Source organism: Neophocaena asiaeorientalis, unplaced genomic scaffold, assembly GCF_003031525.2.
Source record: "Neophocaena asiaeorientalis asiaeorientalis breed wild unplaced genomic scaffold, Neophocaena_asiaeorientalis_V1.1 scaffold51, whole genome shotgun sequence".
Taxonomy (NCBI): domain Eukaryota; kingdom Metazoa; phylum Chordata; class Mammalia; order Artiodactyla; family Phocoenidae; genus Neophocaena; species Neophocaena asiaeorientalis.
In genome coordinates this window covers 2,288,472-2,303,217 of record NW_020173335.1, presented here as the reverse complement: position 1 = coordinate 2,303,217, position 14,746 = coordinate 2,288,472, and the positions used below count along the sequence as shown (strand labels likewise).

Genomic DNA, 14,746 nt, shown 5'->3' with positions numbered 1-14,746 from the left:
TTTAATTAATTACAATATCTTTACCTTGTGCATGAACTTTCATTTAGCAAAGTATAAACTAGAAAATCTGTTGGATGTGTTGACAAACATTTGTTTAACTATGGTTAAGTAGAAAAATAGAAATAAAACAAAAAGAGATATGACAGCCCAGGAGAATATATTTGCAAGATATACAACAGACAACAGATTAAAACCTTTAATATAGTTCTTTCAAAGCAATAAAAAAAAGACTATAAACACCACACTAAAAGATGTGAAATTCAAAAAGGAAGGAATATAACTAATAAATAAGCATATGAACAGATGGGGCAATAGCCAAAGATGAGCTAAAGAGCAAGAGGGTAAAGTAAACTTTTATCCAGGGATGAGACAAAGCAAGTTTATATATAGGCAGAAGAAGCTAATGTAAAGAATTTGTAAACATGGAAAACAGTGAGGATGCATTATGGAGCAAGGTCCTGGAAGCCGTGGAAAGGATGGACAAATAAGATGGGATACACACACATATGCAATAAAGATGAATGCACCTGCCCTGCTTCAATCGACAGGGCACAATTTCCAGATCATAATATGAAGTATAAAGAAAAAGTCACGGAAGGATACATATTATATATGACAATTCCATTCCAACAATGCTGTGCTGAAGCTGTAGGCAGCCTCTAGACAATATTGCTCCCACTCTACCAATGAGGAAGGACTTTACAATCTACACAGTCTTAATTTTCTCCAGCCTGTCAGTCATAAGGCAAGCAGGGAAACTGAATTCTAAGGAGTGACCAAGAGAGACGGGACATATACAGTATTTCACCTTTGGCAGAGCACAAGGTGAAGCGTTGACCCTCATAGAGCAGGTACAAAGAAAACTGCTAAAATTTTAATAAACCTGTAAAGGTTAAGTGTGGGCTAGTGTAACCCTTTGGAATACTGGGAACCCCACACTCAAGGGAGTCAGCTATTCCTAACCGGCTCTTTTTCTCTGGCCTCCACCAGCTCATGGAAAAAGCTGGGAGTAATTCAGGAGACCAGACAGAGTCTTCTTTGGTGGCATGCAGGCACAAACCCCACCTTCTCCCCTAGACTCTTCCCTCTTAGGAAGGAAAATCTTTACACCATGGGGAGAGGGACAGAAAATCTTCCTGTAGCCCGGAACTGTGCATAGATCCACTGCTTCCAAAGGAGCGGTAGCAACCAAAGCTCTCTACTCCAGCAATAGGGGCAAATAAACCTCTCCAGCCCAGGATCCTGCACTGTTGCCAAGTGGGTTGGGGCTTCTGGGGCATGTGGGACAACAATGCTGAGAAAGCCCCAGCCCAGAAAGAGCAAGAGAAACAATCCTTGTCAAATTATAAAGCAATCAACAGAGCTAGGCCCAGAGATAACTCAGATGTTACAACTACCAAACAAGGAAGTTAAAATACTTATGATTAATCAGTTAAATGATATAGTGGGAAAGGTGGGCAAAACATGCACACATGGAAAATGTCTGCAAAGAGATGGAAGCTTTAAAAAGAATCAGAGAATTACTTCAACAGGCTGAACACAGCTAACAAAAGTATCAATGACCTTGAAGATAGGTCAATAGAAAGCTTTCATTTGAATCAAAATGAGAACGGAGAGTAAAACAAAGATAGAACAGAGAATCCAAAAGTTACAGGATAATATAAAAGTGTCTCAAAATGCATTAAAGTTGTCACAACAAAAGAAGAGAAGGACAACAGGACAGAAGATGCTACCAAAAATCTTGAGTCTGCTCACCAGACACACAGCAAAGCCAATCTACTGGCACCAGATTGTGGTGAAGGAAAGTACAGCATTTATTGCAGGTACCAAGCAAGGAGAATGGGCAGCTCATGCTCAAAAGACCCAAATTCCCTGTTGGTTTTTAGGGAAGGGTTTTTAAAGGCAGGGTGATGGAGAGGACTGCAAGGTGTGTGATCAGCTCATGCACAATTCTCTAATTGGTTGGTGGTGAGGTAACAGGGTGATATTACAGGAATCTCAATCATCAACCTTCTGGTTCCAACCAGCCTGGGGTCTATGTGCTGGTGATCAACATGCCATTAACTTTCTCCACCTGGTGACGGTTTTAATGTCTGGAAAGCAACTCAAGGATATGGCTCAGGGTATTATCTATTGCCCTTGAGGAGGAACTAAAGGACCTTGAATTTCTTTTCTGGCTAAACTATTAGTATTTTGTCTTGCTTGACTATTTTCCTTTGTTTAACCATTTTCTCACTTCTCTGATTAAATCTCCTCTTTGGAACTCAGGGAAGGCCTAGGAGGCTAAAGCTTTTCTACAAACAAGAGGTGGGGGACATAGGGTCCTGCTCATTTTTCAAAGAAATATCTGAAGAGGTAATGACCAAGAATTTTCTAAAATGATGTAATACAAAAAACCAAAAAAAATCTAAGAACCTCAGAAAAGAAAACAAGCAGAAGTAGAAAAGAAAAAAAAAAAAAAAAACTGGACAAATCATAGTCAAACTGCTGAAAACCAAAGATAAAGAAAAGCAAAGAAAAAAGCTTGAGACAACCAGAGAAAACAGGGATATTCAAGCTGTAAAACGAAGATAAGAAATGCAGCACTAATTTTTTTAAAAAGATGGAGGGACTGTGTTAGCATTGGAAAAAAATAGCCTTCTGAACAAAGACTATCACCAGGGATAAAGAGAAATATCACAGAATGATACAGGGCTCAATATGGCAAGAGCCACAATAATCTTAACTGAGTAAGCAGTTTCAAAGGAATAAAGTGAAACCATAAAACTATAAAGAAAAATAGCCTGGCGTCAAGAGATGTCATTTAAAACTAAGAAATCTACCAATATGTGGCTATTTGATATTCCTAAGGTGAATATTAATAAGTAGCATATTGATCAAAATCCCATGGTGAGAGAGAGAGAGAGGAAGGAAAAGGCAGGAAGACAATACATACTAATTCCGTCATTTCTTATAATAGGAAATTGATAAATGTTATTGTTACTCTCTAAGAAAGAGAAGATACGGTGTATTGCGTAAAGTTGTAGTTATAAAGGTTAGCAATAGAATATACAAGCCTTTTTCAATGTTAGAATAAATAAAATTTTTAAGCCATTTGTTGAAAGATTTTTAAATCTATAAAACCACTTAATAATATTTTTAAATAGCAGACTAAGGTAAGATACATTCGTCAGATCGATAAACATAAGTGGGCTAAAATTACCTACTAAAAAGAAAAACAGATGTTCAAGTTGGATCACGGAGCAAAACCTAACTCAGTACTATGTACAAAAAAGTCCAGCTGTAACTAAGTGATTAAGAAAGATTAAAAATAAAAGACTTCTCGAAAGTATGCCATGTAAAGGCAAACCAAAGAAAGTAGGCATCATTTTTTATCTAAGTAGGTAGAAGTTTGGCCAATTTGCATTAAGCAGTACAAAGAAGGACATTTAAATGCTATAGAGTGCAGTTTCCAATACAAGATATTATATTAAGAGTATATATATGCACCAAATAGATTCATATAACAACCAAAACAAAAGAAAAATAGACATACATACGCGGTAGGAAATAATAATCCACCTCTTTCAGTCCATGAAAGATCAAGGAAAACCAAAAAAAGGATATGGAGAACTAAATAACATAGTTAACGAGTTAACTCTAACTGGCACATATCAAAGTGCAAAGTCCCTTCCCGATAACAGAACAGATTTATTTGGGGCGGCAAAGTGCCCAGCTAAAATACTATATTCCCAGACTTCCCCACGTCTAGACAGAGCCACGTGGCCGAGCCCTAACTAATGAGGAGGAAGACGTATAGTGTGGAACTTCTGGGCAACCTCCTTAAAGAGAAACAGGCAGAACCTCCCTTTCTTTCCTTATCCAGAAAAGACAGATATGATGGCTCAAGCTTTAGCAACATCTTGGAACACAAAGACAAGGACCTGTGGACAGTGAATATGAAAGACCTTAGGTTTCTCACAACTTAGTAAAATTACCAGAGTAGCCTTGGACTACCTAACCCCAGATTCTTTTTTTTAAATCCTTGTGTAGTTATGCTGTTATAGTTGGGTCTCTGTTCTATGTACCTGTGCTTAATAGATATAAACTGAAAGTGAAGAACGCCCAAAAAACATTCACCAGATGACCATGTAATTTAGGACCTACACGTTCACAAACAAAACTCAGAAAACGCGAGATTAGCCTAAAGCAGAAGGAGGTCATCGCATCCTGGGTAGGAGACCAGGTGCACATACAGGTAAATCACGGATGTCGGGCAGAAAGGCGAAGGCTTTCCCCTCCTTCATCACCTCAATTTTCTCTGTGAGATAGGAGCCAGAAAAGTACGGGAGGAAGTAGAGGGAGAGGAGATTTGCGTGTTTACAAAAAGCCCCTAGGGGATGAGAGAGGGAATTGAGAGGGCAAGATTCTTGGTGTTTTTATTTTCTGTTATTGTTCTTCAGATCCAAGAACGAAATTTTCATTTTCAGCCAGTTCCGCCATGTATAGAGGGAGACATAAAGTGGTTAGATTCAGAAGATCATTAAGTTGGAAAAGTGATCCAGGCATTAAGTAAGCGAAACACCCCCTCAGGTCCATTAGAACTTGGAGCCCTGGCACAAGGAACAGATTTGTATGCCATACCCCTGCATATCAAGAACTAAAACCTCTAATTTTCGGAAGAAAGCCACAGCAAATTCACAAATAAAGATTAAAATAAACTCAACATTGAATTTAACAATTTAATCAGAAGTCCCTAGTTTATGCCTCTTACTTTTACAAATAGTAAATTAATATTAACGTAAAGATTTTTGCTACCTTAATAGAAAAAAAAAAGTTACAGGTGTAATTAACAAGAAACTAACATCAAGAAATGTTGTGAGGCTTAGGAGAACGTCACCCCCTGGTGGTAGATTCCTGGTAACAACAACAAAATCGGAAAAGGAAATAGAACAGTCTGTCAATGATAACCTTCGTTATGGAAGGCCAAAAGCCTTGGCCAAGCCTAATAATCAAAAAAAGATAGTACAAGTGCTTTATTTCCAGTTTAATAGAATAATAGAGGTTTTTCTTTACAAGGGTGATCTAGAATCAAGATTTAAGATTTTAACACAACATTCCATACGTACAGAAATCCTGTCTACAAAAACCTTGTTATAGTATATGCCCTTCTTAGATCACTATAGTAAGAAGAAGCTTATTCTCTGGACACCATGGATTGTGAGCTTAAATTTGAAATGCTTTGTGTCCTTCAACGAGTAAATCTGATTTTGCAGTCTGATGCAACAGAGAAAAGCCCTATGTCTGACTTCAAATATATCTCTCTTCTTTGCTCGTCTCTGTGGTAAATACACCCTTTTAGTCCATGGACTTGATTTCTAGAACGCTTACATGCTGGCCTTCCAGATCTTCCAGATGGACTTTGATTTGTCAGCATCTATTTGTATTGCAGTGCCACAATAAAACTGACTGTCCCAGATACAGCCTCTCCCGCAGAAAAAATAGGCATGTCCACTAATGTCACTCGTGTTTCCCAGATACAGCCTCTCCCGCAGAAAAAATAGGCATGTCCACTAATGTCACTCGTGTTTCCCAGATACAGCCTCTCCCGCAGAAAAAATAGGCATGTCCATTAATGTCACTCGTGTTTCCCACATAGATTTTAGTAGCTGTGTCAGACTTCAGCTCAGATATTTTAGTGGCAATTGTTCCTGAATGGCTTTACGTGGTATGGTGACTAGTAAGCTAAGTGCTGGGGTAAAACACGTAGATCTAAGAGCCAGTAGCTGCTTCTGAAAGTGTATCCCTGAGCTCGGCTAACTCTGTTCTGTGAACTACCACCATAAACCCTACGACAAGATAAAAGACAGGCAATAGAAGAACGCTTTCATGAAAACCAGGAAGCGGAGACAATTAAACAGCAAGGGAGCTCAAGTCAGGTCTGCAAGCAGCGCCCTGAGTCGGGAGTGGAGAGCCAAAAGCAGCTGTGGGTCTCCCTCTGCACTGGCCTGTGTGGCCATATAATGAAGCAAGAAAGCGTGTTCTCAGGGGCAAAAGGCTATGGAGAATCTTTTCTGCGAGTGTCTAGGCAAGGGAGGTAGAGGTTAAACACTGCTTTGCGGTAGCCTCTTCTCAGCAATGGTAGAATCTTGTGCGGGCTGTAGCAGATAGAGTCACGCCACTCAGAGAAATGCCAGTGGTACCTCTGGACGGGTGTTCATTGCAGATCACTATGTGCTTTCTGTTTATATAGCTGGTAGTCACCACAACAAAAGCTTTCCATGTGCCTTTTTTCATTCTCTTCACACTCCTTAGGATACATATGTACCCATATGAACACCTCGTACCTACTCAACTCAAAACATTTTTACTACTAACACAGAAAAAAAGAAACATTATATATAAATATATCATTTCGGCTATTATGTAAGTGGCTACACTTACATTATGTGAGAATCCCTATGAAATCAGCAGTACGTGGGAAAAGGATATTTTACTAGAAAACAAATCATTCTTAACCGACTTTTGTGTGTGATTAAAATTTAGCTTTATCATTTTTTATTTTTATATTTCAGGGACTTTGAAGGCAACCATATCCATAATTTAAGGAATTTGACTTTTATTTCCTGCAGTAATTTAACTGTTTTGTAAGTAATGTTTTGTCCTTTTGAAGTATCGTTTTATCTCTTTACAAATAAAATGAATCCTTTATGCGAACAGAATCTAGCATAAACATGCATAGTAATTACAGCAAATGTTCCCTCTCAACTTGAAGTTTTTTGAAAAGGAAGCACATTGGCAAAATTACTGAAGTTCAAACCAGGCATAACCACAGATTCACAACATACGTGGGTCATCACAATGGTACTATCTTACGTGAGACCTGCTTTTCTCAACCTTACAAGACCCAATTTAAGGGAAAAAACATTTCTCATAAACCACCTAGAATCTGCCCTTGGATCTCAGTTTCAGAAACACCAAATTAAAGTCCTAATCTATAAAAATTATTACTGCAGAGACTGTGGGGGAAATTAATTATAACTTTTAGAAACTGTAGAATGTTCACACCCCTGAGGATGTAACTGCGGACACCAGGATAAACCTTAGAATGTTATCGAGTATAATTTCTCCTTATACTCCTCTCTGGCTTACTTTAAATTCAGGGTGCCTCTTCCATAACAGTGAGGGATACTGGGGCTTCCTTCAGTATAAAAGTATAACTGCCTCATTTGCAGTTTATTCCTCCAGAAGAGTATTTTTCAAATTGTGGGTTGAAACTCACAAGCAGGTAATGAAAGCAACGTAGTATGTCCCGAGCCAGATTTTTTAAATGAAAAAGAATAGAATAGAATTGAATAAAAACATCAGAGTGCAATTCAGATGATTAAATGTATTGTTCCATGAATCTTGGGTTGTGTGGGTGTATATTATGTCCCAATGCAAAATGCATTTTTCTACTGTCGGTTACCATGTGAAAAGTTTGAAAATCATCATATTAAGATATACAGGACCCCTGTGTACGGGCAATGCAATAGCTACCACTGACACAACAAAAATTTTTACCCAGTTATGCCCTCCGCCCCATTCCAGTGGGCTCAAAGCCACTGAAATGTGTGAACTTTTCTGCAGTGCGTTTAGCAGTCTTCAGAGGCAGGATTCTATCAGTCATGCAAAACAGTTCATGGTAATTGCCCAAAGGAAACCAAATTGCACTTAAGGGACACAGACCAAATAAATATCCAAAAAATGTAGCCCTTCTTTTCCATTCTACTTGTATTTGTTTTTAGAGAACCCTCTGTATGAAGAAATCATTCGTGAGTTTCCTCTTCACAGGTGCTTGTGTTTTTCTGGTCCAAGGATGCTGGGAGAAAGTGGTAACGGTTTGGAGTGCTGAGAGGAAATAAATACTTAAGGATGGGACGAGGCCAGGTTCCAGGCATGTCCCACAATGCCTCAAGAACTGGAAATCTTTTAAAGGTTTCCTGTGAGTTAGTCCTTTATGCTATCTCATAACACGACGTCAGGGCAGAGATGAAATGTCAGGACTTACAGTCTCATTCAGCATCCCAAACTAGAGATCTTCTGAGTTGGTCCAGCTTGAAGTAGACTTCCTGCAGCATCTCCACCCTAAATCACATCAGCTGCCCAAAGTGCACCAGTGCTATTGTGTGGGAGGTATTTTGTTCGACAGACACACCCTGAAGCCTACAGAGGCGACCCTAAGGCAGCTCCCTGGGCTGACGCTCAGTCTGCATTCTCAGGAGTCGAGGTTTTCACTCTTCCCCTGTGGAGCTCTTCCCTAAATCACTTAGAAATTTGAACACTGCTTTACTTTTATCATCATTGAAAGATCTGGGAAATTTAAGATTAAAGTTATTACAGACTGGGTAATTTATCACGCTACTTCAACCTCTCTTGACGTGAAAAGTGCACTCCACATAATTATCTTTGTTTCTCCAATAACTCACCTATCAGTTACCTCTGGAAGCTACAACATCCTTTTCTTTTTACTTTCAGGGTAATGAGGAAAAACAAAATTAATCACCTCAGTGAAAACGCGTTTGCACCGCTCCAGAAACTAGATGAATTGTAAGCTCGATTACACATATATTGATAAGAATTTTCTTTCTACTGTTCCAGTTCATAGTTGTCACACGTATACATTTTTATACATTTAAGAAAGATTTATTTTTCTCTCTTCCTAGCACTATTTCTGCATACCTTGAGCCACAAAGGAATTCTGATAGTTTAAAATATATGTGTAAAGGAAAACTATAAAATAAATATTTGAGGAAAGTGAGGTAAGGGAAACATAGCTGTGGAGAAAGAATAAAGTCTGGGGAGATCAATAAATAAAATACATCTTGCACCACTCTAACCCACTGCTGGAGAGGGATAGCAAATTTATCTTTAAGTTTCCTGGAGAGTTAGGATTTAAAAACCAGGAGATAAAAAGACACCACTCTGCTGATTCTGAAACCAAAGGGTAATCTTGGATCCATAAGGAAATTAGACACTACCATGGGTAACATCCCAGACTGTAATAATGGAAAAGAGAGCTATTTATAATGTCCCTTTTTTAAGATCAATGACACAGTTCCAAAGGACATTAAGACAACTCTCTGATAAATCAAAGCCTTGTGGTCCAAGCACATAGGAGCTGATTGTCCAAATAAAATATACACAGGACAACAAATGAAGTACATGTCCTTCAGACAATTTTTTATTTTTTACCATTAATTTCTTCAACTGGGTTTTTGCTAAAGTTTAGGCTAGCCACCAGTTTGATTTTGTGAGTTCTAGAAAGAATCTGGAGTATGGACAGAAGGTATATGTTTGACAATTAACTGGGCAGAATTTTGATTCATTAAAACTTGTCCATAAAAATTAAAGAGTGTAACTAAACTGTTTCTCGGGACACCTTACCTGCAAACTAAGACAGGTGGAGGGAATACACAGGCCACAGACAGAAACGTTCCTCGGGAACCAATGAAGCATTGTGCTCCAAAACATCAATAAACAAGCCACTGAAACCCCATTTTTCCATGACCATTTTTCAGTAGACAGTACCAATCATTCACAAAACGCACAAGAAAATCTCAATAGATATCAGAACCAAGCACCTGCTGTAACAGCTCCCAGTGTCTGGCAAGTGAACCATACCATCAACACATAGGAAATTATTTTATTCTCAGTAGTAGGGAGAGGTGCGTGTAGGTGACTCGAAAGGTAGTATCTAGCCATGAAAATACACGCTCGTCAAGGGGTCCATGCTTTTCCTTGTTTTATCCTACTTGCCACCGCGATCTGAATACCAGAAGGTAATTTCTGCCAATCCTGACTTGCATGGTGGCGCTGAGGTGCAGGTTCTAAGTATCAGTAACCAGTAGTGAGCATGGAACACAACAGCTTGGTCCGTAACCAGTGCTAATGCAGGTTCAGAGATAAAGGAAAGAGCAACAAAGGGGCAGAGAGGGGCACCAAGGCCAAGAATTAGTCCTGCCTAAACCCTGCCGAGTCCCATACCCAACGCTGGCTTGAAAAATCAGATTTACAGGGATGAGAATGGCATGTTTTCTAAGAGGTGATGGCTTTAAATGGATGGGTCTAGACCTCAAATGAGTGACTCTCCCTTTGAGAGAGGGTTTGGACTACACTCTGTGCCTCTCCTGGCTTGATCCCACTGACAGAGTTAATGAGGGCAAATAAACTGGCAATAATCAGGATTGACTTCTCACAGTAGACTTTAGTTCTGATGGCAGAAACTCGTGGCTACATGCCTGATTTACTTTGTGCTTTTAAAGTCAACTACTCTAGGTGATAATGTGTTTCCTGAGCCCATTCAGAAATGGACCTCAAGTCCAGTTAAGTTTAGACCAACTTTCCTAAAACGAAACTGAGAAAATGGTCTTTTCACACATCACTTAGGGTCTAGGCCAAATGGTCCCCATTACATGATTCATGATAAAAGAACTATATGTCAGAATTGGCTCTAATAGCCGAAACAGGACTCCCACTAGAAACAGCCGAACGTGATATTTCAAGACTTAATATCCTCGTGGACTCTTCGAAATCTGTTTTTCACATTGCCTCACTAACAAGATCCATCTTTTACTTGGCTTCCCATACAAAGAACTGGAATTGTGCCGCCACTTTTACCTAAATATGAAGCAGGTCGAGTCTGTTAATGGTCTTCTAGGTAGGGATACAAAGAATAGCTAGCCAAAAATTAAGCTAGGTGCTGGAGAGCCCAAGTTGAATAGCTACAGGGCTTGCTCTGAAAGAGATCACATCCTTCAGAAGAGGAGAACGTATGTACAGAAACAGTTTTAATATGATGTTATAAGTGCTGTATGTGTTATCCATGCTACATACAGGAGAACAGAGAAGAAAACGCCTAAGCTCCCTGGTCACAGAGGAGTGACACGTGAGCAGAATCTTTTTTTTTTTTTTTAAGTATAGTTGATTTACAATATTGTGTTAGTTTCAGATGTAGGCAAAGTGATTCAGTTATGCATACCCATTCTTTTTTCAGATTCTTTTCCATTACAGGGTATTATAAGATATTGAATATAGTTCCCTGTGCTGTACAGTAAATCCCTGTTGTTTATCTGAGCAGAATCTTGAAGGATGAATAGGGAGTTCACCAGAAGGACAAGAATCAAAGCTTATTCCAGGCAGAAGGAAGCACCCGTGCAAAAACCCGGAGGTTGAAATACTGAGATGCCTTCAGGCCCTGGTGAAAGTCATTTTGACTGAGTAGAATGTGGTAGGAAACTGAGCTGGAAAGCTAGACAGTGGCAAGATATTTAAAGGCTTTTAAGGGACGAAATTTTAGAAACATTCCTTTTGTTGTCAAATCAGACCATCTATCTATCTTCACAGGCAATTCACCCATGAAAACATAAATAACCAAAACAGCCTCAAGGTTCAGTTTACAGTATAAAAATAAAACATTTACAGCAAAAACATTTATAATATTGATTACATGAGCTACTTTTTAGTTTTAAAAACTCAGTCTAAATCTATCTTGCCCTTCCAAGTTGAATAACCTAACTTTTGATTTATAAGCACTGCAATAACAAATAGATCTATTCCCATGCTTCTCCCTGTAGCAACTGATAGGATTTGGAGATGGACAGGGAAAGTGGTTAGGCTTTCTCTTAGTATCTCTTGATGACATTGAAGAACTCAAGCCTATTGAAAGATTGTCTTATTTAGAAGAATCTGAGGCTTTGACAGGTGGCCGCTGTCAAAGCTACCGGAAGAGCTGCTACTGTCCAAAATCTTCTCACAACTAAGCTACAAGTTCATACCACTTTAGGCAGCCCAACCTCTAATACGTACATGAAGTAACATACAAAATATCCTGCCCCAGGTGTGTATGAGGTCCGGTGTATATCAGCTGTGGAAGAAACTGGAAACTGAATTAATCCACTTCCAGTTGAAAATTACAATACACCCAAGCAAAGGAAAAAATTAAGGTTCCAAAGCGTATTTCCACTTTAGCAAAGGAAGGAAGGGCGGGAGGGAGGGAGGGTGGGAGCGAGGGGAGGAAGAAGAGAAAGGAAGAAGGGCACAACACATATACTAACTGAATTAGAAAAGTGTATCTATTAGAACTAGATCGAATACCACCAAGTACTGTCTCTGAGTGAGCAATACCATCTCACTCCCTTTTTAAAGTTTGGACTTCTATTAATTAATATAACTCACTAATGGCATTGTTTGAAAGTAGTCTAATGTTTTTTTAATAAAGTACAGAACTATGAGTAAAGTCTTAAGGAAATAATATGACATTTGCAATTGTTTCCCTAGGGATTTAGGAAGTAATAAGATTGAAAATCTTTCATCACTTGTCTTTAAGGATCTGAAGGAGCTCTCACAGTTGTAAGACTGATACGAATTTTGTACCTTTATTTTTTAACTTATTTTATTTCTAAAAATTGTGATTAAAATATACATAAGTATGCATATTTACCATTTTAACCATTTGTAAGTGTACAACTGTGGCATTAACTTCATTCACATTGCTGTGCAACCATCACCACCATCCATCTCTAGAATTTTTCCATCTTTCCAAACTGAAACTCCATACATATTAAACACTAACTCCCCATCAACCCCTGCCCCTCCAGCATCCATCACTCTGTTCTGGCTCTATGAATTTGGCATCTCTAAGTACCTCATAAATCAGTGGAATCATACATATTTGTCCCTTTATGACTGGCTTATTCCACTTAGCATAATGTCCTCAAGGTTCATCCACAGGTTGTAGCATGTGCCAGAAGTTCTGAATATTATCATTCTGAATAATAATCCGCTGTATGTAAGTACCACATGGCGTTTATCCATTCATCCATTGGTGGACACTTGGGTGGCTTCCACCTTTTAGCTGCTATGAATGTGGGTGTACAAATATCTGTTCAAGAGCTTGCTTTCAATTCTTTGGGCATATAACCCCAGAAGTAGAATTACTGGATCATATGGCAACTCTATTTTTAATTTTTAAAGGAAACACCATACTCTTTTGCATAGTGGCTACAATATTTCATATTCCCACTATCAGTGCACAAGGATTCTACTTTCTCCATCTCTTTAACAACACTTGTTATTTTATATTTTTTGATAATCGCCAATCTAATGGATGTGAAATGGTGTTTCATTGTGGATTTGATTTACATCTCTCTAATGATTAATGATGTTGAGCATCTTTTCATGTGCTTATTGGCCATTCATGTAACTTCTTTAGAGAATACCTATTCAAGTCTTTTGCCCGCTTTTAAACTGGGTTGTTTGGGTTTTTGTTGTTAAGTTGTAGGAGTGTATATATTTTAGATATTAAGTCATTTTCAGATATATGATTTACAAATGTATGCTCCCATTCTGTAGGTTGCCTTTTCACTCTGTTGACAGTGTTTTCTGATGCACAAAAGTTTTTGATTTAGATATAGTCCAATTCTTGTTTTTTTTCTCTTTTGTTACCTATGTTTTTGGTATCATATACAAGAAGTCATTGCCTAATCCAATGTCATGAAGCTTTTCTCTTATGACTTCTTCTAAGAGTTTTAAAGTTTTAGCTTTTCTATTTAGGCCTTTAACCCATTTTGAGTTAATTCTGTACATGGTGGAAGCTAAGGGTCTAAGCTCTTTTTTTTTTTTTTCATGTGGATATCTATCTGGTTTTCACAGCACTATTTGTTGAAAAGATTGTCCTTTCACCATTGAACAATCTTGGCACATTTTAAAAATTATTTGACTATATATACAAAGACTGGTTCCTGGGCTCTCCATTCTATTCCATTGTTCTATACAACTATCTTTTAGCCAGTACCACACTGTTTTGACTACTGTAGCTTTGTAGTAAGTTTTGAATCAGGAAGTGAGACCTCCAACTTTGTTCTTCTTTTTCAAGGTTGTTTTAGATATCCAGGTTCCCTTGAGATTCCACACGAATTTTAGGATGGATTTTTCTATTTATGCAAAAAAAAAATCATTGGGATTTTGACAGAGATGACACTGAATCTGTAGATTGCTTTGGGTAGTATTAACATCTTAACAATATTGTCTTCCAGTCCCAAAACACAGAATGTCTTCTTTAACTGATGTCTTCTTTAATTTCTTTCAGCAACATTTTGTTTTCAAAGTGCAAGTCTTTCACCTTTATTCAGTTTATTCCTAAGTACTTTGTTCTTTGGATGCTATTGTAAATGGAATCATTTTCTTAATTTTCTTTATGGATTGCTCATGGTTAGTGTATAGAAATGCATTTGATTATTGATTATTGTTTGATTATTATGTGTTGGTTTCACATATGGCAATTTTGTTGAATTTATTATAATAGTTCTGACAGTTTTTCTGTGTATGTGTGTGTGAAATCATTAGGGTTTTATACACATAAAATCATGTCATCTGTGAACAGAGATAATTTTACTTCTCCCTTCGCAATTTGGATGCCTTTTATTTCTTGCCTAATTGCTCTGGCTAGGACTTCCAGTAGTATGTTGAATAGAAATGGCAAAAGTGGGCATCCTTGTCTTCTTACTGATTTTAGAGGAAAAGCTTTCAGCCTTTCACCATTGGCTATGATGCTCACTGTGGCTTTCCTATATGGCTTTTATTATGTTAAGGTCGTTTCCTTGTGTTCATAGATTGTTGAGTCCCTTTCCCTTCTTTCATACAACACATTTCTTATTGTCATCCTTCCTCTCTTCCCCTCTTTCTGTAGTCACTGCCCCTCCCCCACCCAACTAATGGTCTAATCTGC

The 14,746-nt window shown here is 38.2% G+C and overlaps 1 protein-coding gene across 1 annotated transcript in view; it reads left to right on the top strand.

Annotated features, from left to right (window-relative positions):
* The window catches only part of RXFP1 (relaxin family peptide receptor 1), a 43,288-nt gene that overhangs the window by 15,837 nt on the left and 12,705 nt on the right, over nt 1-14,746 (top strand). The window contains exons 8-9 of the mRNA XM_024746155.1: nt 8,497-8,568; nt 12,298-12,369. Of these exons, the coding sequence (XP_024601923.1) occupies nt 8,497-8,568; nt 12,298-12,369 (144 nt within the window). The remainder of the gene's footprint in view (nt 1-8,496; nt 8,569-12,297; nt 12,370-14,746) is intronic.